The 22,422-nt window shown below is 44.2% G+C and overlaps 1 protein-coding gene across 1 annotated transcript in view; it reads left to right on the top strand.

The window, feature by feature from the left end:
• Positions 1-22,422, top strand: part of GDPD5 (glycerophosphodiester phosphodiesterase domain containing 5) — a 173,434-nt gene that overhangs the window by 101,950 nt on the left and 49,062 nt on the right. Inside the window, exon 4 of the mRNA XM_078156921.1 lies at positions 19,315-19,418. Coding sequence (XP_078013047.1) covers positions 19,315-19,418 — 104 coding nt within the window. The remainder of the gene's footprint in view (positions 1-19,314; positions 19,419-22,422) is intronic.

Genomic DNA, 22,422 nt, shown 5'->3' with positions numbered 1-22,422 from the left:
TCAATATAATGCTAAAGGAGAAAAAAAAATGGATCTTAAGTGAAATAGAAGACTTCCAGACATTCCTGATAAAAAGATGGTTGCTGCAGAGAAACTTTGAAGTACAAACACGGAAGTTAAGAGAAACATAAAAAGGCAAACATGAATAAACATCAAAGAATTAAACATAGATAAACTTGCTCGTATTCAAATATGATCCCTTCTAATCCCTATCATCAGGAAGGGAACCCAGTTAAACAAGACCTGGGAGTGAATATGTTATGTCTTGATCTTAAGAATATAAAAAAATTAAAATTAAAATAAAAAATAGAATAGAAAGAGAGGGGAAGAGGAATATGTTGGGGAGAGGGAAGGGAAAGGAAGGTTAGGGAAAATTATTTCTACAGTGAGGGTGTACAAGTAAACATCTATACAAACAAGGTGGTGGGGGAGTAGTTGACATTTGAGGTATTCAGAAAAAAGAAATATGCATATACACACACAGATGGATATAGAAATACATTTTATTCAACAGTGATATAGTAGGGAAGGGTGAGAGGGAATTAGAGGATAAATTAAGGGAATCTTAAGAAAACCAATTCTAAAGATGAACAAAAATATCTATAGCTCTTTTAGGTGTGGCAAAGAATGGAAGTCTGAGGGGATTCCTACAAAGTAAGGAATGGATGAACAAGATATGGTATATGAATATGACAGAATATTATTGTGCTGAACTCTTGTCAGCTTAATAACCAATTCAGAGGTCTAATGATTAAAGCATGTTACCTACTTCCAGATAGAGATGTTAAGGACTTAGAATGTTGAATGAGACACATTTTTTTAGAATATGGCCAATGTGGAAATTTGTTTGATTAACTACATGTTTTTGTAAAGGGCTTGTTTTTCTTGTGTTCTTAATGGAAAAGGGTTTGGGATGGGAGAGTAAGAAGGAAGATCTTGGCTGATTAAAGCAAAACAAAGAAGTGTGTGTGTGTGTGTGTGTGTGTGTGTGTGTGTGTGTGTGTGTGTGTGTGTGTGTGTGTTGAGGATTCATGATGAAGCATGTTATCCACTTCCTGACAGAGCAGTAATAGACTAAGAGTATGGATTGAGAGATTTTTTTAAACATGGCCAATGAATGAGAAATTTTGTTCTGCTTGACTATACCTTGTTTGTAATAGGGGTTTGGATTTTCTTGCTTTCTCAAGGTTGAGGGAGAGAAGGCTGATTTCTGTTTGAAAATAAAATAAAACTTAATTTCAAAAAAATATAAAATGAGAAGGTTGGATCAGATGGCCTCTGGGGTCCCTTCCAGCTCCAGATCTCTAAGCCTAAGAGCCTAAATTAGAACCGTATAAGCTTACACTTGAAGAGAATCTAGAGTCATCTAGCCTACCTGCTCATCCAGTAGAGGAGTTACCGCTGTCAGTTAATGAACATGTATTAAGCACCTGTTATGTGACAGGCACAAAGCAAGGTAAAAGACAGTCAATCCATGCTCTCAAGGAGCTCACAGTCTAATGAAGTAGACAACTTTCTAATAACTATGTACAAATATGCTATACATGAGGTAAATCTGAAATGATGAACAGAGGGAAATCATGAGCATTAAGGAAAGGAAACTATCATTTCTCAGGTGCCCACTGTGTGCCAGGAACTGTGCTAAGCACTTTTCAAATCTCATTTGATCCTCACAACCACCCTGCAAGATAGGGGTTGTTATTATCCCCATTTTACTGATGAGGAAGTTGAAGCAGAGTTTAAGTGACTTGCCCCGCATTACCCCAATAGTTAGGGTCTGAGGCTGAATTTGAATTCAGGTCTTCTTGACTCCAGGCCAGCACTCTATCCAGGCCAGAACACCCCCCCCCCAGCTGCCTCCAAGGGACTAGGCAGGCTTTTTGTAGAAGATGGGATTTTCACTGTAATTCGAAGGAAGCCAGGATCTGTGATCCATCCATTTTATGCTTGAATACCTCTATGGATGGGCTCATTCTTTTGTGGGATAGCTCTGTTACAAAGTTCTATCTTATATTGAGTCAAAATCTCCTTCCTGTAACTGCAGCCCAGATCTCAGGTAGATCTCAAAATGCCAGGCTGTCCACTGACGATGGTTTTATCCCAGCTCTTTGTGTCATCTCCCTCTCTTCCCGCTTGTCTCTTAAAGAAAAAAGGACCTCAGAGTATTTGTTAGAAATGCAGATCCTCCTCCCAAAAGGGAGAGGGGGAGAAACCTTTTGTCTGATGCTTCAGATTCCATTCTTTGGCATCTTTATCTGTACTCCTTCACACCAAAGACTGGGAGAACATAGACTTCTAGAGCTAGGATGACCGGAACTTAGAACATGGATTATCAGAGCTGGAAGACACCTTAGGTAGAGATAAAATAATAACAGCTAATAATAGTAATGATAATAGCTAACATTTTTATTTTGCCTGCTGTGTGCCAGGTACTGTGCTAAGAGCTTTACAAATATCTTATCAGTTGATCTTTACAATAATCCTAGGCATCTATGTGGTACAGTGGAGAGAGCATTAGGTTTGAAGTCAGAAGGACCCAAGTTCAAATCTAGCCTCAGATGCTTGTTAACTGTATGACCAGGGACAAGTTACTTAACTTCTATCTGCATCAGTTTCCCCAACTATAAAATGGGGATAATAACTGCATGTATCTTACAGGGTTGTTGTGAGGATCGTGAGATAATATTTGGTTTTTTTCTTTTTTTTCAACATCCTTTTTTTATTCCATGTTCCAAATTATCTCTCTCCTTCCAGCCCCTTTGCTATCGCTTTGAAAAAGCAAGCAATATGATACCTTAAATGAGATAATATTTTTAAAACACTTAGCATAGTGCTTGGCACATAGTAGGTGTTATTATTATTGTTCCCATTTTATAGATGAGGAAACTGAGACAGAATTCAACTGACTTGCCCATAGCTGCACAGCTAGTAAGTATCTGGGGCCAGATTTGGTCCTCACAACAATCCTATGAAATAGGTGCTATTATTATCCCCATTTTGCCGATGAGGAAGCTGAGGCAAGCAGAGTTTAAGTAACTTGCCCGGGGTCGCACAGCTTGTCGTAGTGTGAGGCTGGATTTTAACTCTGTACCTAGAGTCAGGAAGACCTATCAGCTGCACCTGAGAGACCAGTTAGTCTTACCACCCCATTTCTTAGAACAATTTAATGAATGTTCCATTTAAAAATTTATTTTTAGATTTCATTGCTACCTTTTAAGTTTTTTATGCCACAGTGAGTTAATTCCATGTACAACATTCCCTCCCATCATGGAAACCTCCTTCATAACAGAGAAAGTGAAGCAAAATCAGCCAGTGCGTGGAACAGGTCTGAAAGCATATGTAACCATAACCCATCACCTCTGTCCGGAAGAGGTTTCATCATCTCTCCTCTGGAACCAAAAACTCAGTCACTGCATCTCATCTGAATCCAACTGCCTTTTAATCTAACCACCTTCATTTTACAAAGAAGGGAAGGAAATGTCCCCAGAGAGGTTAACCTGGGTTGACAGCAGCCGGCAAGCCACATAGGCTAATAATAGTCCCTATTTCTTCAGCACTTTGAGGTCTGCAGAGCACCTTCCTTTAAAACAACCCATGAGGTCCAATGCCTGGAAAACCTTCTATTCTAATGACCGATCCAGTTCCCCTCCCTGATCAGCCACTCATGGCTCATGATTCCCAGCTCTCCTTTGTTGCTGCTGGAGAATATGCAGTGAACACATTTGGCTCAGGCACATACGGGAAGGCTAACTGTTGGCGGTACAATGGCCATGGTCCCCCTTTTGCCGATGAATGGGGAAGCTGAGGCTGAGGCTGTGCTGAAATGACTTTGGGCACGCTTCTAACTAATGCTGGAACTGGGCTGTGAACCCTGACTCGGAGCCCAGGGCTCCCTTCAGTACTCCTCGATGCCAGTCAGAAGTTCTAGCCTGTCATCATTCTGACCTTTTCTGCTTGCCAAGATTTTACATCTTACTGATTAGACCCTTTCCCCAAGGGACTGCTTTGGGGTGGTGAATTCGACTTTTATATCAATTCTTTCCCTTAAATACACTCCTAAAACCTCCCTCTTAATGACCCAGTTTCTCCCTAATAAACTGCTCATCCTTTGTGACTCCTAACACTTCTCTGCCGGAGAATGTTAAATGCATTTGGCTTAGCTGCACCTGCTGCTCTGAGGGAAGCAGAAGTACCCCTCTTATACCTCTGGATTATAGCTCAGGGCTCTTCTCAAAGGCAGGCAAAATTCCTGAGCATTCTAGCTGGTGACTCAATCCAAGCGGAAATGTATATCCTGGTTCTAGGCACTCTGGGACCATCAAAACCATTTTTTTTTTAGCATTCATGTTTTTAGAAAAATTTTGAGTTCTAAATTCTTTCCCTGCCACCCCTCCCCCACCCATCGAGAAGGCAAGCAATGTGATATCAATTAGCTCTGGGATGATCAGAAGCAAAAATAGGAAGGAAAATAGAACGCTGTACAAATAGCACTTTACAAAGTATTTTTCTGTCCTTTATATCATTGAATGATTGGTCACAATAGCCCTGAGAAGTCTTCAGAATGCAGATTTTTAACCCCACTTTACAGATGGGGAAACTGAGTCCCAGAGGGGGGAAAGAAATTTGCCCAGGGTCGCAGGGTGAATCAGTGTTAGAAAGGGGCCAAAGACATAAGTCTCCTAGTAGAGGCAGAGATGGCCCAGTGAAGTAAGCATGAGGCTGAATTCAAATGTGGCCTCAGTCACTAGCTGTGTGACCTGGGGCAAGTTATTTAACCTCTGTCTGCCTCAGCTTCCTCTGGAGATAACAACAGCATCTATCTTGAAGGGTTGTTGTGAAAATCAAATATTTGTAAAGCACTTGGAAAAGTGCCTGGCACATAGTAGGTGTTATATAAATGCTTGTTCCCTTCCCCTTCCTCTTCCTGACCCCCAGACCCAGGGATCACAGAATTTCCAAGTTGGAAGGGCAGTTATGTGGTGCAGTAGATAGAGCATCAGACCTGGAGTGGGGAAGACCTGAGTTCACATCCAGCCTCACACATTTAGTAGCTGTGTGACCCTGGGCAAGTCACTTAATCCTGTTTGCCTCCGTTTCCTCATCTGTAAAATGAGCTGGAGAAGGAAACCACTCTGCTATCTTTGTCCAGAAAACCCCGAGTGGAGTCATGGAGAGTGAGACACAACTGAAACAACTGAACAACAACAGGGCCCTCTGCCTTCTAGGCCAACCCATACATCAGAAACCTGGAGAAGGCCCATATTATACTGTTATTGTTATCACCACCATTTACTCAATGCTGGAAGCTTCCCCCTTTCACTACCCAGAGATAGTTGTCAGGAACAGAGGAAGACATCAGGTCCCTGACCCCAGGCAACCTATTTCTGACTTTGTTAGGGAGTTTTCCTGACAACAAACGTCAATTGTTCTCTTTGTAATTTTCATTTATCATTCCTGGTTCTGCCCTCTGTAACTACATGGTAGCCCTTCGTATACTTAAGGAGAGCTTTTTATCTCCTCTCAGTCTTCTCCAAGCTAGACGTGTACATTTCCTTCAGCTGATCCACATATGACAGACTCAGGGACCCTCCCTCACTTCCAGGTTGTCCTCCTGGACACTCTTCCGGTTTTATCAATGCCTTTCTTAAACCACAGTGCCTAAAACTAAGATGATCCATCAAATCTGCAGATAACCCAGAACTGGCAAGGATAACTAGTATAATGTACAATAGAATCAAGTTCCAAAAATATCTCAACCATCTAGAATGATGAAACAAATCTAGGAAGATGAGATTTAATGGAACTAATGAACTCTGCCTCCTCACCTTTGAGGAACCTTCCCACCCTGCAGATAACTCTGCCCTGAGGCCTGATCGCGTGATTCAGAGATCCCTAGCCGTAAACCCCAACATTTCATGAGGGGCCCCCACCACACTCACTTCACTCCCAGTTCCACTCACTCTTTGGGCTTCTTCATCTCAGCAGCATCCAGCTCCAAAAGTCTCCTTCGCAGAACCCTTCCCCCTTTCCTTGCTGTAAATTCTGTGATCCCTGGGCCTAGGCTGCAGGAACAGAAGGGAATAAGCATTTATACAGTACCCACTATGTGCCAGTTTTCTCATACTCCTTAATTGTCTTCAACATTAGAATATAATTAGAATATGTTCTTTAAGTTGTAGTTTATGAATGTAATGGAATACTCTTGGTCCATAAGAAATGATGAACAGGTGGATTTCAGAAAAATCTGGAAAGACTTACATGAACTGATGCTGAGTGGATTGAGCAGAACCAGGACAACATTATACACAGTTAACAGCAACATTGTGCAATGACCAACTTTGATAGACTTAGCTCTTCTCAGCAATGCAGTGATTTTCAGATAGGTCCAAAAGACCCATGATAGAAAATGCTATCCACATCCAGAAAAAGAACTATGGAGTCTGAATGCAGATCAAAGCATACTTTTTCTCTTTTTTTTTCTTCCTTGTGGTTTTTCCCTTTTGTTCTTATTCTTTTATAACATGACTAATGTGGAAATATGTTTAATATGATTGTATATGTATAGCCTATATCAGATTGCATGCCATGTTGGGGAGAGGGGAGGTGAGGGAGGGGGAAGATTTTAAAACTCAAAATCTTATAAAAGTGAACGTTGAAAACTAAAAAGAAATACATAATTTTTTAAAAGGGAAAAAAAAAGCTGACGTGATCCTCCATGTGAGGTCTGATGAGGGCAGAGCACAGTGGGACTCTCACTTCCCTATTTCTAGGTCTTTTCATTATGCCATGCCCTGAAAGTATATGGGACAAATATTTCTCCCATCCCAGGTTGAGAATGATGCTTCTGAGGCCCCTTCATTGTAGGCTCTGACCTTTGAGTTTGTGCCTCCAGTATTGGGGTGGGGGGCAGGCTGTCCTGCCGCATCTACTCTTGCCCTCCTTAGCATCAGGGGCACACGGCTATGAGGCAGAATTGTCATCCAATTCATGTGTAAGTCAAGACACCACCTTGTGATGTCATTGATCCTTTTTGAAAACGAAGAATGAGGACACCTAAGGTGGCACAGTGGATAGAGCACCAGCCCTGGAATCAGGAAGACCTGAGTTCAAATCCGGCCTCAGACACATAATACTCACTAACTGTGTGACTCTGGGCAAGTCACTCAACCCCAATCGCCTTACGAAAAAAACAACAACAAATGGAGAATGAACAACATGGCTATGAGGTAGCCACCAGAGGTCAACGCTCAGTCTGGGGCAAGTGTCAGGGTGGCCAGGAATCAAGGTTAGCAGAACAGATTGGTTTTTTCCTTGCTGTATTTTGAGGGGGACTTAAATTAATCCTATAACTTTGGCCTTAGTGACTGGTCTAGCAGAGCACTACAGTGTCATACTGTATATTATTATCAGACTATGCATACCATTAATAATAGTTTTATTATACTGTGTCATTGTTATTGTTACCATTTATTCAATGCTGGAAGCTTCCATCTTTTACTACCCAGAGATAGTTGTCCAGGAACAGAAGAAGACGTCAGGTCCCTGACCATCGGGCAGTCATCAAGGCACTGTGCTAGCACTTGGGAAAGCATAGATTAAAAAATGAAACCTACCTGCCTAAGGGGCGTAGAATCTTATCAGCCAGCTGGTCCGTACTGGCCTAGGCCCCACTTCTGTGTGCTTAGCAACACTGTGCAGGTGGTACAAGCAGGAGAAGGCATGGCCAGTGTCTATGAGGAGCTCATGGTTTAGTTGGGGGAGACACAAGACATTGTGCAGGAAACAAGTAGGTAGCAGTCCAAGGGTCATTATGTAGACCCTGAGAAGGGAAGAGAAAGATCAGTGTGGGCTGCAGTGCTCGGGGAAGACTTCCTGGAAGAGCTGGGACTTAAGCAGAGATATGAAGGATGTATAGAATCTGGGCACCAGGGGACAAAAGGAATCATGGAGGAAGAGAAGTTCGGAATCAGAAACTGAGATCCAGTTTTGCCCCTAAGCCTGGGCTCTTTCCACCGTAACTAAAGAGGTGGTTTGAAATGCCATGAAGTCTAAGATCTTGCCTTGGAAATGAGAGTAGAAATAGGATCCTCAGCAGTGAATGGTTCTTTCCAGATGCAAACCTTAGCCTGAATTTACTCTGTCGCTCTAACATAAACACCAGGAGCCCAGTGACTTGGGAAATGACTCAAGGAGCTGGGTGACCCAGTGGATAGAGAGTTGGGCCCGGGGTCAGTTCAGATTCAGCCTCAGATGCTTACTAGCTGTGTGCCCCTGGCCAAGTCACTTAAACTTGTTTGCCTCAGTTTCCTCAACTGTGAAATGGGGGACAACACTAGTACTTACCTCCCAAAGTTGGAAGCTTCAACGGAGATAATATTTGTAAAGTGTGTGGCACGTTGCCTGGCAACTATACAAGTGATAGTTGTTGTTATTGTTGTAATCGCTTTTAGTTATACTCCTTCTAGCTAAGATCCTTAGGAGATAGAGCCTTTCATGTGAGGCAGATGGGAGAAGAGAACAAAACATCTGTCTGCCCACCAGTGGACAGTGGTTGTCATCTCTGCTGCCCCTGTAATTGGGAGGTAGCACAGAGGGTGATTGCTGCCTTCATAATAAAAGATGAGGGGTTGGAGAACTGGGCCTTATTAAGGAGATAATTTAGCATTCGCGCCATCTCAGCAATCAGAGCTTTTTATCAGGGTCGGAGAGGAAGCCCGGCTCTCAGAACAAAGGCTAGAGCCCTGAGGGGGCAGAGGGAATGGGGAAAAGCCTGGGCTTGTTTCCATATGAGAACAGTCTTTCATATTTGTAAAATGCCTTCATTTGGGAGGATTTGAGGACCTATACTTAACAACAGTCATATTTGGACCATAGTGCACTGAATGTCACCTGGGAGGGACCTTAGAGCATAGAATATTAGAACTGGAAGGGGCTTTCAAATGCAACTCAGGAAATTTTTCCTGTGTGTGGGCACTGTGCTGGTCACTGTGCAGAGGTACATTTACATAAGATTTGGTCCTTACCCTCCGTGAACTATCTGGTCTTAACATCCCCTCTGCCCCCATTTGACAGATGAGGAAACTGAGGCCTAGAAAGGGGAAATTATTTTCCCAGGGTCACATTTAGAGTCATTGGCACTGTCCAAATTATCCCCCAGGTGCCCTGAATCTCTGTTCTGTGGCTTATGCTGCCTCTTTTTATACTCTAGCCCAAGGGTGGGGAATCTGTGGCCTCGAGATCATAGGTCCCTCACCCCTGCTCTAGCCCATGCATAGAGTTTTTAGAACAGAAAGCTCCCCCAATCAACAGTGAGAAGGTAGTGAGACTCACCCACCCTTCCTGGACTGATCCCTGCGGAACCCAGGAAGCTGGCAACCGTGGAGGATGTGTGGCCCATCTTCCTTTTACTAGGATCCTATTGGCCTACTGTCACTGAATTAGAAATTAGACTGGCTGCCCCCGCCTCCAGGATATGCTAGCCAGTGGCTTTGTTTGACAGGGAGCTGAGAAGAGGAAACCCAAGGGCTCCAAACATATCATGCTTGGCCGGCTTCTTCGATTCCCAAAGGCCTTTCATCTCCCAGAAGCCACCAAAGGGCAGACAGTTACTTGTCTGAGAGTTTGTCCACATGCAGCCATGCAGCAGCTCCTAGCTAACAGCAGAACCTTCTCCAGCCCCTCCTGCTCACGCTGATCTCAGCCTTCCCTGACCTTCTCCAGCACTCCCTGTCTCACTGTCAGTCCCACTCATTCCCTGCTAAGCCTTGTTCCCAGAATCTCCTGAGCCAGACAGCTTGCAGAATCACAATCGGTCCATAAGCATTTAATAAGCACCTACTATGTCTCGGGTAATGTGCTAAGCTTGGGGATTCTAAGAAAAACAAAAAACCGTCCCTGCCTTTCCCAAGCTCACAGGAGACATCATGCAGACAGCTACGTCCCAGCAAGAAATAGACAAAAAATTGGAGCTAATCAACAGAGAGAAGGCATTGGTAATAAGGGGAGGAGTTGGGAAAGGTTTCTTGCAGAAGGTGGGATTTTAGCCGGGCCTTGAAAGAAGCCAAGTAAGTCAGGAGGAGGATACAAGGGGGAAGAGCGTTCCAGGCATGGGGAACAACCAGAGAAAATGTCCAGAGCCGAGAGATGGAGTGACTTGTTTGTGAGATAGTAAAGATGTCATTGCAATACATGGGGGTAAGGCATAAGAAGACTGGAAAGATGGGAACGGACCGAGTTGTGAAGGGCTTTGAATGCTGAGGGTTTATATTTGATCCTGGAGTTAATCAGGGACCACTAGAGTTTACTGAATAGGGAAGGGGAACAAGAGTGACCTGGTCAGACCTGTGTTTTAGGAAGATCAGTTTGGCAAATGAGTGGAGAACGGACTGGAAGGGGGGAGAGACTTGAGGGAGGGAGATCCAGCACCGGGCTCTGGAGGTAGTCCAGGCATGAGATGGAAAGGGCCTTTACTAAAATGGCAGTAGTGACAGAGAAGAGAAGGGGCTGTAGAAGGAGATTTTGCAGAGGTAGAAAGGACAGGACTTAGCAGTGGATTGGACAGGGGGTGTTGGGAGGAGTGGAGGCTGGAGCTGAGGCTTCAAGCCTGAGTAACGGTGGTGTGGTGGTGCCGTAGACGAGAAGTGCCCAAAACCCTCCCATGGGTGGCCCAAACCAGATTAAAATGTCATTGGGAATTATTTAACAAAATAAATCAAAATAAGGAGCCAGTGGAGTTTACTGAGTGGGGGTGAGGCAAGGGGGAGGATTGACGTGGTCTGCCCTGTGTTTTCTTGATATTATGATGTGGTTTTTCTAAGTCATTAGGCTGCTGCAGGGATTCTTATTACAGTTTAGTGACCCCCATTTACATCTGAGTTTGACACCACTGACCTAAATAGTAGTAGGGAAGTTAGAGGCTCAGAGCTTCAAGGCATCTCAGGTGGCTGGTTGTGGTTCTTTGTTCCAAAGAGGACCAGAAATGACATCCCAGATAGCATGTAGACTAAGCAGGAATCAACCACCCCAAACCAGTTAACAATACAATTTCTACTTCAAGACCCCCAGAGATGGGGAGCCCACTACCTCTTGGAGCAACCATTCTACTTGGAGACAGCTTTGATTATTTATTAAGTTTTCTTCATATTTAAGTGAAATTGGCCACTGTGCAATTTCCACCCATGGCTCCCAATTCAGTCTTCTAGATCAAATCAGAAAGAGCCTTTTGTAATACTTGAAGCTATTGTCTCCTCCCCCCACCCCCAGTCCCTTCTTCTCCATGCTAAAACATCCTCACTTTTTTCAACTAATTATCAAATGGTGTCCTGGTTACTTCCCTCCGGACTTGTTCCAGCTTGTCAATGGCCTTCCTAATATGTGACCCCAGAACTGAATGACAGGATCTGGCCAAGGAGGAAGACGGTGAGACTATTACCTCCTTCTTTCATTCATTAAACTTAATGAGCACTTACTGTACAGAACCCTGTGCTAGATGCTAGGAAAGCTACAAAGTTTAGAGAGCACAGATCGCCTGCCCTCATGGAGCTCAGCTCGTTACTTGGATACTAGATGATCCCATTAATCTTCCCACTCCATCTTCCATTTGGCTACCAAAAGGATTTGCTCAAAGCACAGCTCAGACCTTGTCACTCTTTCCCCTGCCTCACCCCCTCTCAATAAATTCCAGTGGCTCTGTGTTGCCTCCAATATGAAATACAAAGTCCTGTGTGGGGCATTTAAATTTCTTCATGACCTGACCCTTTTCTACCTCTCAAGTCTTGTTATACTTTACTCCCCTTACCTTGTTCAATGGTCCGGCTACACCGCCCTCCTTGCTGTTCCCTGTACAAGGCATTCCACGTCCCATCTGCCTTTTCACCGTCTGCCCCCCATGCCTGGAATGCTCTCCCTCCTCATCTTTGCTCACGAGTTTCCCTGGTTTCCTTCAAGACTCGGCTCAAATGCTACCTTCTGCATGAGACCTTTCCCAGTTTCCCTATCTGTGACCTTCTATTTACTCTGTATATGTTTGTATGTCCCTAGTTATTTACATGTTATCTCCCCCATTAGATTGTAAGCTCCTTGAGGACAGGGACCGTATTTTTTGCCTTTCATTGTATCCCAAACACTTAGTTCATACCTCAGATATAGTAAGTGCTTAATACATGCTTGTGGACTGAGTGACTTCCCCCCAGTGGTATAGATCATACACCTATCCTTGTGTGACATGATCCATTTGACCTGTATGACTTTTGCTCTTATCTTGTAAGTCTTCTGCAGGGGACTTGACCAGCGGCTTGTCCATTGGTTGTCTGTCACTTTGGCTATATGACCACCCTCCTCCTCTTCTGGTTTTCTTTAACACTGTTTTCCGGTGAGCCATTTATTTTGGGTGACATGCCAACCCCTGCTAACACCTACCCCTCCCCTCTCTATTGTCCTGTGGGTGACCCTCAACTTTACTTCTTCAGAGATGACGATGTTCCACGTTCAAGGTTGGTGTTAAAAAGATAGTTCTTTGTTTCAAGGAGAATCTTGGGGTCATTGTTAGCACTGTACACCTCCCCGAAGGCTGCCCAGCACACTCCCTTCCCAGTGAACTTTAGCCCTGTTCGTTGTCCATCTGCAGTTTCTGTCCAAGAGATGTGTACTGATGAGCCAGCACCATAGGTCATCTATCCAACTGCATGGCATGATCTGAACAGTATAGGTAATCTTCATCCACTTGTTTTTTCCTGTGTGGATAACTGGTATGGATTATGGATGTCATCTAGGAGACTTTGCAGCGTTCTGGGGCTTGATGTAATCAGCACAAGTCCATCAGTGAACAAGAACCCTCTGAGGACCTACCTGTCTATTAGGATCCTTCATTGGACATTCCCCATAGTGATTCCAAACCCCTAGGACCAAGATCTGTCACCTTGTTTTATCCCTTGCTTGATATTCACAATCTAAGAGGGAGGTTGTCTGCCTTGGTACTGTTTAATGGTACTGTTTAATTTCCCTCTATACACCCTTGTTGAGTATTCAACAATATCCACACAGGAAAACACAAGAGGATGAAAAATGCCTGTTGTTCAGACTATACCATTTAGTTGGAATGAGCCATCTGTGTATCTGGCCTATCAATACATATCTATCTTAGAGAGACACTGAAGATGGACAGTGAATGGGAAGAAGAGAGTGTTAAGTGGCATTTGGGTGTCTGTACAATGATATAAACCGATGTGGACATGTGAACTTCCTGTTCAGGTGTAGGGTAGTTGAGGTGACCAAGCTGTAGGTCACCTGGTGTAGTGGAAAGAGTCCCTGGGCCCTTGAAACTCATGGAAGTAAATAGACATTTTTTGATCATTACTTGTAGGACCTTGGACAAGTTCCTTCACCACTGTAGGCCTCAGTCCAACAGCTCTGAATGGTCGTATGTTTAACACAAACTAATGACCAGTAATATATACAGTCATTTTGAACCCTAGGAAGCAGGAACTTGAAAGGAAACTAGGAAAGAGGAACTTGAGATGTTTTACTACATGACCCTATGGAAAGGATCTTGGAACTGGGCATCAGGAGACTCCACTTATGTTCCTGGCTGTGCCACTGACTTGCTGGGTGACCTTGGGTAAATGAAGTCTACTCATCTGTCAGACAGGGGAAATGCTACCCACTGACACGCCATGAGGATGAAGACAAATTCTAAAGGGCTTGTGGGTGATCATGATGTGGTTATCATCATTGTCAGCTCTGGGGAAGGTGGCTTAGGGGAGTCCAGGCGTAGTGAAGACAGCCCAGCAGCTATGGGGTGTTGAGAGGAGAGAAGGGAAGAGGGCTTTCTCTCAGCCAGGTTTTATGGTTTTAATAAAGATGTTCTGGCCTCTGCAGTCCCACCCTGGGCTCATCCATCTAGAAGCGGGGGGTTGAAGGGTGCAGATCTAACTTGCAGCAATGCTGAAAGGAGTGGGGGGGAAGGGAGAGGGAAGTGTGCACCAGGGAGAGCTAGAGAGGAAGCAAACTAGTTATTTATATCCCTCATTACGTTCCCGTGGCAGTGCTGTTTATCTCTCTGCTGTGCACGTTCTCCTCTCCATTACCCAGCCTCCAGAGGTCCCCTAGCCTCTTGCTGATTGTTCCTAATCTCCAGGGCTGGGTCAGAAGCCTCAGAGGCTAAGACAGCGCCAGGATCCTGGTGATTTCTTTATTTCATGGTTGCCTTCCCAAACTCCTGGAACATCTGCTTAATTGCTTCTGACACTTTGGACTTGGAGTGCATTTTTAGAATCACAGATCTTGGAATCTCAGACTCATAGAAACTTAGAATGAGTCACTGAATCTTAGAATCACAACATGTTAGCGTTACAGAATCCCAGGCTCATAGAAGCTTAGGATTTGGTTCATAGAAGCCTTCAAGTTGGAAGGGATCTCTGAGGCCATCTAATGGCCCTCATTGGGTTATCTTTTCTTAGATTCCCAAGCTCCAATCCTGAAGGATTCTGGGCTGGATAAATGTGTTTGATTTTACCTTCTTTCTTCTCAGAAAATCCCAAGCATTATTTGAGGTATATACTCATAGAAGCTTATGGAGCAAACAGGGGAGATACAGAAGGTGCAGTTTGGGGTAGCCCTAGAATAAAAAAATTGTAGTTTCAGTTATAGTCAATCATAATTAGCATTTATATAGCACTTTAAGGTTTGCAAAGCACGTACAAATTCTATCTCATTTTAGCCTCAGAGTAACCCTGGAAGTTAAGTACTATTATTATCCATTTTATATAGATGAAGAAACTGAGGCAGACAAGTTAAGTAAACTTGCTCAAAATTACTCAGCTAAGTAAATGTCTGAGGTGGGATTTGAACTCAGGTCTTCTTGACTCCAGGTCCAGTTATCTATCTACTACTGCCTCAGGAGCAGTAGTAGGAGTAATAGTGGCTAACAATTATATAGTACTTTAAGATTTGCAAAGAGATTTATGTATCAGCGAGGTATAAGTAGATGGCTTCGTAAAGCCATTACTGAACTTACAAAACGGACTAGGGAAAGCTTTCTGGAAAAGGGAATGTTTGGGCTTTAAAGGATGGATACAAATTCAACAAGGGGAGGAAAGTGGTGAGAAAAGGAAGAATTATCCCTAGGGGAGATGAAATATAACCCAGCTCCTTCCTACCCGGAGTCCCATTTTATCCCATGCCTGCCCTGCCTCACCAGGCTGTTGTAAGGAGGACACGATAGGAGGGATGTGGAAGTACTTTTGTAAACTGCATAAAGAGATAAAATATGGGAATCTGTTGTTGTTTTTGTTGGATTTGCCCAAAAAAGCTGCTTTATGGGATGTTGTGGAAAGAACCCTGGCCTCGGGAGAGCTGAGTTCAAGTATGACCTTGGGCTTAACTCTGTATGACCTCGGGCAAGTCTCTTTTCTGTGGGCTTTAGTTTTCTCCTATGGAGTTGGACTCTGGGTTGAATTCAGTAAGCTCTTCTGGCTCCTCCAGCTCTGACATTCTACATTCTAAGCTTCCTATAATTTTAACATTCTATTAGTATTATTTTGTTAATTAACATAATGTTATTATGTTAATTCTGTTAAGTGATCTGAGGTCCCTTCCAGCTCTGACATTCTACAATAATTCAAGGTCCCATCCAGCTCTGAAATTGTGTTCTAAAATTCTGTGTTCTGAACAGTCTATGTTTTAAGCACCCTTTCAGCTCAGACATAATAGGTTCTGAGGTTCCTCCCAGCTCTGACGTTCTATGTTCTGAGGTCCTTCTTACTCTGGTGTTCTATATTCAGAGGGCTCTTCCAGCTCAGACAGCTTATGTTCTGAGGTCTTCTAGCTCTGACAGTCTGTACTCCATGGGTCTTCTCAGTTCTGCCATTCTGTATTCTGAGGTTCCTCCCAGCTCTAACATTCTGTGTTCTAAGGGCCCTCCTAGCTCTGATAATTCTGTATTCTGAAGTCCTTCCTAGCTCTAACATTCTTTGTTTTGAGGTCTTTGTGTCTGTGCGGTGCCAGAGGATGGTAGATCTCTTTCTTTTTCTCCCCTCTCCCCCAGAGAGCTGACCAGGAGGATGGCTTACTGTATTTCTCCAGTTAATGAACTTCTATAAATAAGTGGAAGTTGTCATGGATGGGGAGCCCCCTGCTGCCCTGTGCTGGGCATCCTGCCCAGAGCTAATAAGAAGATGATCCTATGAGGCCTGGTTGCCTAGTCTAACAAGGCTGAAAGTGGCAAGGAAGGGGGAGACTAGCAGCCACTCCATCTCCATAGGGAGTTGGGGCGGGGGAGAGAAGGGGCAGGTTGTATGTGTATGTGGAGGAGACATTATTTTCCTAGCCACTGTCAAATCATGGAGGGTATGGTGGAAAGAGCAGCCTTGGGCCTTTTCATCCTTTGGAATTGGACACAAATCTTCCCTTTCCTCAGCAGCATAATGTAGGAAAAAATCAATAGAGACATGAAGCCTGGGTTTGAGCCCTTAGTGTGCCAGTAACTAGCCGTGGAACTGATCCTGGGCAAGATGAAGTTTCTGGTCTGATGGGGGAGACATGGCCCCTGGCCACAGAGACTCCCTAATCTGCTGGTTAAAGACGAGCTTGATCTTTCTAGTCATAGAGGTAGAGGCCAGGAGACTACATGTCAGCCCATTAATCTCTTCCTAATGGTCAGGCCAGGAGATAGCTGTTAACTCATGGCTGATTGGAGGCCCATCCACCTTCAGGAATCAATAGCCTATTTATTTTTATTGCTACAAGAAGCCTTTCTCAGTTTTTCATGAGGACTTCTCATTTGTTGAGGAAGAGGTCCTGGCCTCCCTATGTGCTAAAGGGCCCAACCCAGAATTGGGGACTTGGTGATTCAGAACCTCCTCATAGAAAAAAACAAACTAACAAAAAGTGCTCAAGCTTTTCTTCATAGTCTGGGAAAAGCCAAGATCCCCATTTCCTGGGCAGCACCTGGACTGTCTGTTCGTCTTCCTGCCCTTTGGGTGTCCAACACTGGGCAGCTAGGTGTAGATGCTGGACAAATCTTTGATAATTGATTGAATTTCAAAGAATCAGAAGGGTTTTTTTTTTAAGAACTAGGAGGGCACATCTGAGGATAAATGCCTAAAAGGGTCAGAACCTAAAATATCAGTGAGGATAGAGTCTTATGATGGGAAGGGATCTGAGTGAGCATCCAGGCCAATCCATAACTAAGCAGGAATCCCCTCAATATCCCTGGCATCCTTGTCATCCACCCTTCCATTGAAAAGCATGGCTGGAGGGCTGGATTCGAAATCAGGAAGAGCTTACTTTGAATGCTGCCTCAGACACTTAGATGTGACAGCCTGACATTTAACTTTTCTCCGATTTAGTTTCCTCATCAATAAAATGGGTATAATAATAGCATCTAATTCAAGGGGTGATTGTAGGGCTCAAATGAGGTAATACGGGTAAAGTAGTTTTCCAGCCTTAAAGCTTTATATAAACAAACGTTAGCTATTGACTACCTTGTTCTAGATACTCTTCTTTGAGCATGCTATATCTTGTGCTTGGAATGTCTTCCTCTCCTGTGGTTCCCCCTTTGTCTCATTTTCTTCTTTCCCACCCATGAAAGCCCAGCTGAAGTGCTCCCTGCCCCAGGAAGCTCTCTCTAATCACCCCAGCTGGGTCTCACCGAGCATTGCATCTGTTTCTAATGCTGCACTTATCAAGGAGTAGTCTCTGTTATAGTTACTTCTCTCACCACCTTGCCCCCCACTCCCACTAGACTTTGAGCTCCTTGAGGTCTGGAAGCAAATGAATTAAAAAAGCATTTATTAAGGCTTACTATCAGCAAGCTGCTGTGCTGAGTGCTGGGCATACAAGTAAAAAAGCAAGACTTTCCCTGCTCTCCAGGAGCTCACATTCTGATAGGGGGAGATAACACATGTGGGAGGGTTTGGCAGCAGGGCAGATGGAAAGGCCTCATGGAAGACCTGCATCTGCTGGTATGGGGTGAAGTGAGTAGGAGAACTAGGAGAACAGTTTATATGATAATAACATATGGAAAACCAATTTTGAAAGACTTGAGAATTCTGATCAGTGGACTGACAAATGATTTGAGAGAAGCATGTTAACCTCCTCTTGACAGAGAGGTGACGGACACAAAATGCAGGTGAGACGTGCATTTTTTGGACATGACCAGGGCAGGTTTTACGTTGTTTGACTATCGATATTTGTTAGGGAGGATTTATTTTTTGTATTTTTTGTTGTTTACTTGGAGAGTGAAAGGTGGGAATAAATGCTTATTAATTGAAAAAATAATAAAATTAAAATGTAAAAAAGGGGGGGAGGGGAAGGTCCTATGGTCCTTAAGGTACATTGGCGTCCAAGGGATAATGCATTTTCTTTAATATAATTTCCATTTATAAAACCAAATGTTTCTGATTTTCAGCCATTTAATGTTTCCAAAAACTAGTGATGAGAACTTTCTTTTCTGGGTCTTTAGTAGCTATGACTGCTAAGGAGTTAGGAGCTGCAGACCCCAACTGCCGGGGCAATTGCCAGATGGACACTTCCCAGGGGTTGCTCTTCCGGATGATGGCTGACACGGAGGCAGGGCCAGCAGCCGGGGGGAGCAGGGCTTATACCTGTTAGGCTTGTTGGCCTGTCAGTGGTAGTTTGTCAGCTGTTGTAGGTGTAGATGGGATGCCTCCTCTCCACAAGGGTTGCTCTTCATGATGGCTGTATCCTGTGTAAAGTAAATTTGCATCTTTCTTAGCACAGATCGCAAGACTCTGTACACTGTAGGGGCTTAATAAATATTTGTTGAATATGATTAAAAAACAAACAAATAAATGTTGGGAAGTTACAAAGTACAAACTTGACTCCAAAGGAGAAACATGAGAAGACACTTCCCTCCATTCCTTTGGAGAGGTGGGTAGGGGACAGTCCTTGGGCATGGACCATTGCATGTGATAGCAGGTTCTTTTTAATATGTGGATTGATTTTGCTGATTTTTTTTCTCTTCCTTTTTTTTTCTTTAAAAAAAATTATTTGCGGAGCAGGTAGGTGGCCCAGTGGATAGAGCACCGGCCCTGAAGTCAGGAGGACCTGAGGTCAAATCCAGCCTCAAACCAAACACTTGATACTTACTAGCTGTTTGACCCTGGGCAAGTCACTTAACCCCAATTGCCCCCCCAAAAAAAAAAGAAAAAGAAAAAAAAAGTATTTGCTATTTAGGGTGGCTCTGTTGTAGGGGAATGAGAAAGGAGACAAATGGGTGGCCAGATGAATAATCTGTGTTGTCTTTGGAGCTGTGCCTAGACTTCAAGTGACCATCCTATTTTTCTGTCTCCACAGTGGGAACGTCTCTGGTTCCTGATTCTCATCTTCACCTTCTTTCTCACCCTGACCTGGTTCTATTTCTGGTGGGAAGTTGACAATGACTACAATGAATTCAACTGGTGAGTGGGGCTGGCTCCAGGTAAATCCCTGGGAAGGTACTCTGTCTTGGTGCTCCCAGATTCAATAAATCAACAAGCATTTATTAAACACCTATTGTATGCCAGGCACTGTGCTAAGTGATGACGACACAAAGAAAGGCAAAACTTGTCCTTGTCCTCAAGGAGCTAACATTCTAGTGAAGGGGACCACATGTTTATTAGTGGGTATGTAGAAAGTGCAGAATAGGTGAAAAGTAACCTTAGAGAGAAGGCTTGATCATCTGTCGAGACCCCGAAAGACCTCCTGCAGAAGGTGGCACTAGGTCTGAGTCTTGGAAGAAGCCAGGGTTTATAAGACATAGCATTCCAAATATGTATTGTAAAGGTACAGGGTAAAGGGAGATGGAGTTTTGGGTCTAAGGCCAGTGTGGCCGGACTGTAGAGTTTATGCAAGGGAGTAATCTCCAAGTGGACTGAAAGGAAGTCGGAAGAAGCCAGGTTGTAAGGCCCAGAGGCTGAGATGTGGATAAAATGACTGTACCTCTTTCTAGATGGAGGGCTCTGAATCAGAGCAGGCAGTAGAGTAAAGCTATTTCTGACTTCTGGGTATGAGAGAATGGATAGAAAGCACTTTGGGGAAAATTGGGGAAGAATGAGCCCCATGGAATGCATGGTCCCTGATTACCCAAATGCTGGGCTTGAGTGGGTCAGCTTATCCATGAGACGCACCCAGTCAGAGGAGGAATAATAGAATCATAGATTCACAGGACTAGAAGAGACCTCTAGGACCATCAAACCCAATCCTTTCTTTGACTTAGAAGTTAACTCAAGCCCAGTGCTGGGAAGCGACTTGCCCATTGTCACACACTGAGTAAGTGGTAGAGCTGGGACTTACATACCCTATCCTCCTGTCTCTGCCATTGACTTGTATTTGACCATTTGGCCCCTCTCAGAGCCTCAGTTTCCTTCTTTGTAAAATGGGGCTTCACAGTAGTTGCACAACTGACTTAGTGGGGTTGTTGTCAAAAAACTATTTTCTAAGCATTCGAGAGCTCTAGAAATTAGAGTCGATGAGCTAGCAAGCTGTCAGACTGTACTTCCATGACCAGCCAGCTGCCTCAGGAGAGGAACAGAGTTAGCCTCTGGTTCTACTAGGTTTGAGTTGGGTGCTGATGACCCTTTTCTTACCTATCTCGGGGCCTTTGTCTGTTAAATGTAGACTGCAGCAAACAGTCACAGGAAATGAAGTCAGCAAAGACCTCAAGCATCCTTTGGTACAGGTGTTGGCAAACAATGGCCTGAGGCCCCAGTTCCTGTCAAAACCATTCTTAGCTCAAGGGTTATATAAAAACAGGCAGCAAGGTCTGGCTGTAGTTTTCTGACCCCTAATCCTAATCCAGTCTTTTCATTTTACTTAAGAGGAAACTGAGTCCCAGAGATAGGAAGGGACTCCTCCAGCATTATAGATGCAATAGGAGTCAGTCTCTGGGCTCTTCCTACTATTCTGTGCTGCCTTCTGGGGGATTTGAGTTAGATCAGAGGCTGACCTACCTGACTGGGAGGCCCGCTGTCCTTTAGAGACCAGCAGAAAGAGCATGAACCTGACAAGCAGCTTGGTTTCCATCCCTGTAGAAATAGTTCTGAGTCACGTATTGGAAGGAAAGGAATAATTATCCCTCCCACTTGTATAGGTCTTCATACGGTCAAAGGTTTGTCACATCCATGATCTCCACAGGCCCATAGAAGAGGGATTGGATTGGCTGTGTTGGGCCTTGGAGGGGTCATTGGGGAGCGGTTGAAGTCAGGGATGGACTGGGAAGCAGGTTTTAACTTAATGTAAAGGAGGGAGCTCTTCCAGGAACACAATCACCACAGTGACTGCTTTAATATAAGCGGAAGGGTAACCACCACAAAACAATCGAAGAGGAATGTTGCTGAATCAGAGAGAGCGAGCATGGCCCCAAAGAAGAGAAAGAAGACACCTCCTCTTGCCCCTTTGCAGAGGTCAGGTGTGGAACATTGTGTATATTGTCAAGGGTTTTTTAAAATATATGTTGGGGCAGCTAGGTGGCGCAGTGGATAGAGCACCGGCCCTGAAGTCAGGAGGCCCTGAGTTCAAATCTGGCCTCAGACCAAACACTTGACACTTATTAGCTGTGTGACCCTGGGCAAGTCACTTAACCCCAATTGCCTAAAAGCAAAATATATATATATGTTGAATGTCGTATTTAATGTAATGAACAGGAAGTGAGGCAAAGATGATGCTGAGGTTCTGGGTGAGGCTTGTGGTGCTGTCAGCCGAGAGGGAAGTCAGAAGGGTGGTGGCCTTAAGAGGATGCATTCTATGTTGGCCATGTCCATCTCAAAGTGCTTGGGGACACCCAAATGGAGATAGCATCCCACAAGCGTTTGTCATTATTTGCAGGGCATTGTGTTGGTTCTGGGCGTGCAGGCTGGTGGATATATAGGGGAGAGATGAGTGCTGGATATAGATATCAGAATCAGCAGATTGAGGCACCACAGTACAGTGGAGGACAGCTTGGTGGTGCAGCGGATAGAGCGCCAGGCCTGGAGTCAGGAAGACTCAGCTTCCTGAATTCAGATATGACCTCAGACACTTACTAGCTGTGTGACCCTGGGCAAGTCACTTCACCCTGTTTGCCTTAAACCTTTCCAGTATCTGTGCCAAGAAAACCCCAAATAGAGTCACAAAGAGTTGGACGTGACTGAAATGGCTGAACAACAACAAGAAAGACACAATGTCCACAGGTTGATGGTCAAGGGTGACATTTTTGGGGGGGCAGTTAAGTGACAGAATAAATAGAGCACTGGGCCTGGAGTCAGGAAGACCTGAGTTCAGATTCAGCCTTAGACACTTACTAGATGTGTGACCCCAGGCAAGTCACTTAACCCTGTTTGCCTCAGTTTCCTCATCTGTAAAATAAGCTAGAGAAGGAAATGGCAAAACCATTCCAGTATCTTTGCCAAGAAAACTCCTAATGGGGTCATAAAGAGTTGAACACAG

The sequence above is a fragment of the Phascolarctos cinereus genome, unplaced genomic scaffold, assembly GCF_003287225.1.
Source record: "Phascolarctos cinereus isolate Bilbo 61053 unplaced genomic scaffold, phaCin_HiC Scaffold_726;HRSCAF=1367, whole genome shotgun sequence".
Classification (NCBI taxonomy): Eukaryota; Metazoa; Chordata; class Mammalia; order Diprotodontia; family Phascolarctidae; genus Phascolarctos; species Phascolarctos cinereus.
Note: the sequence above shows the minus strand (reverse complement) of the source record. Positions and strands in the feature narration are given on the sequence as shown.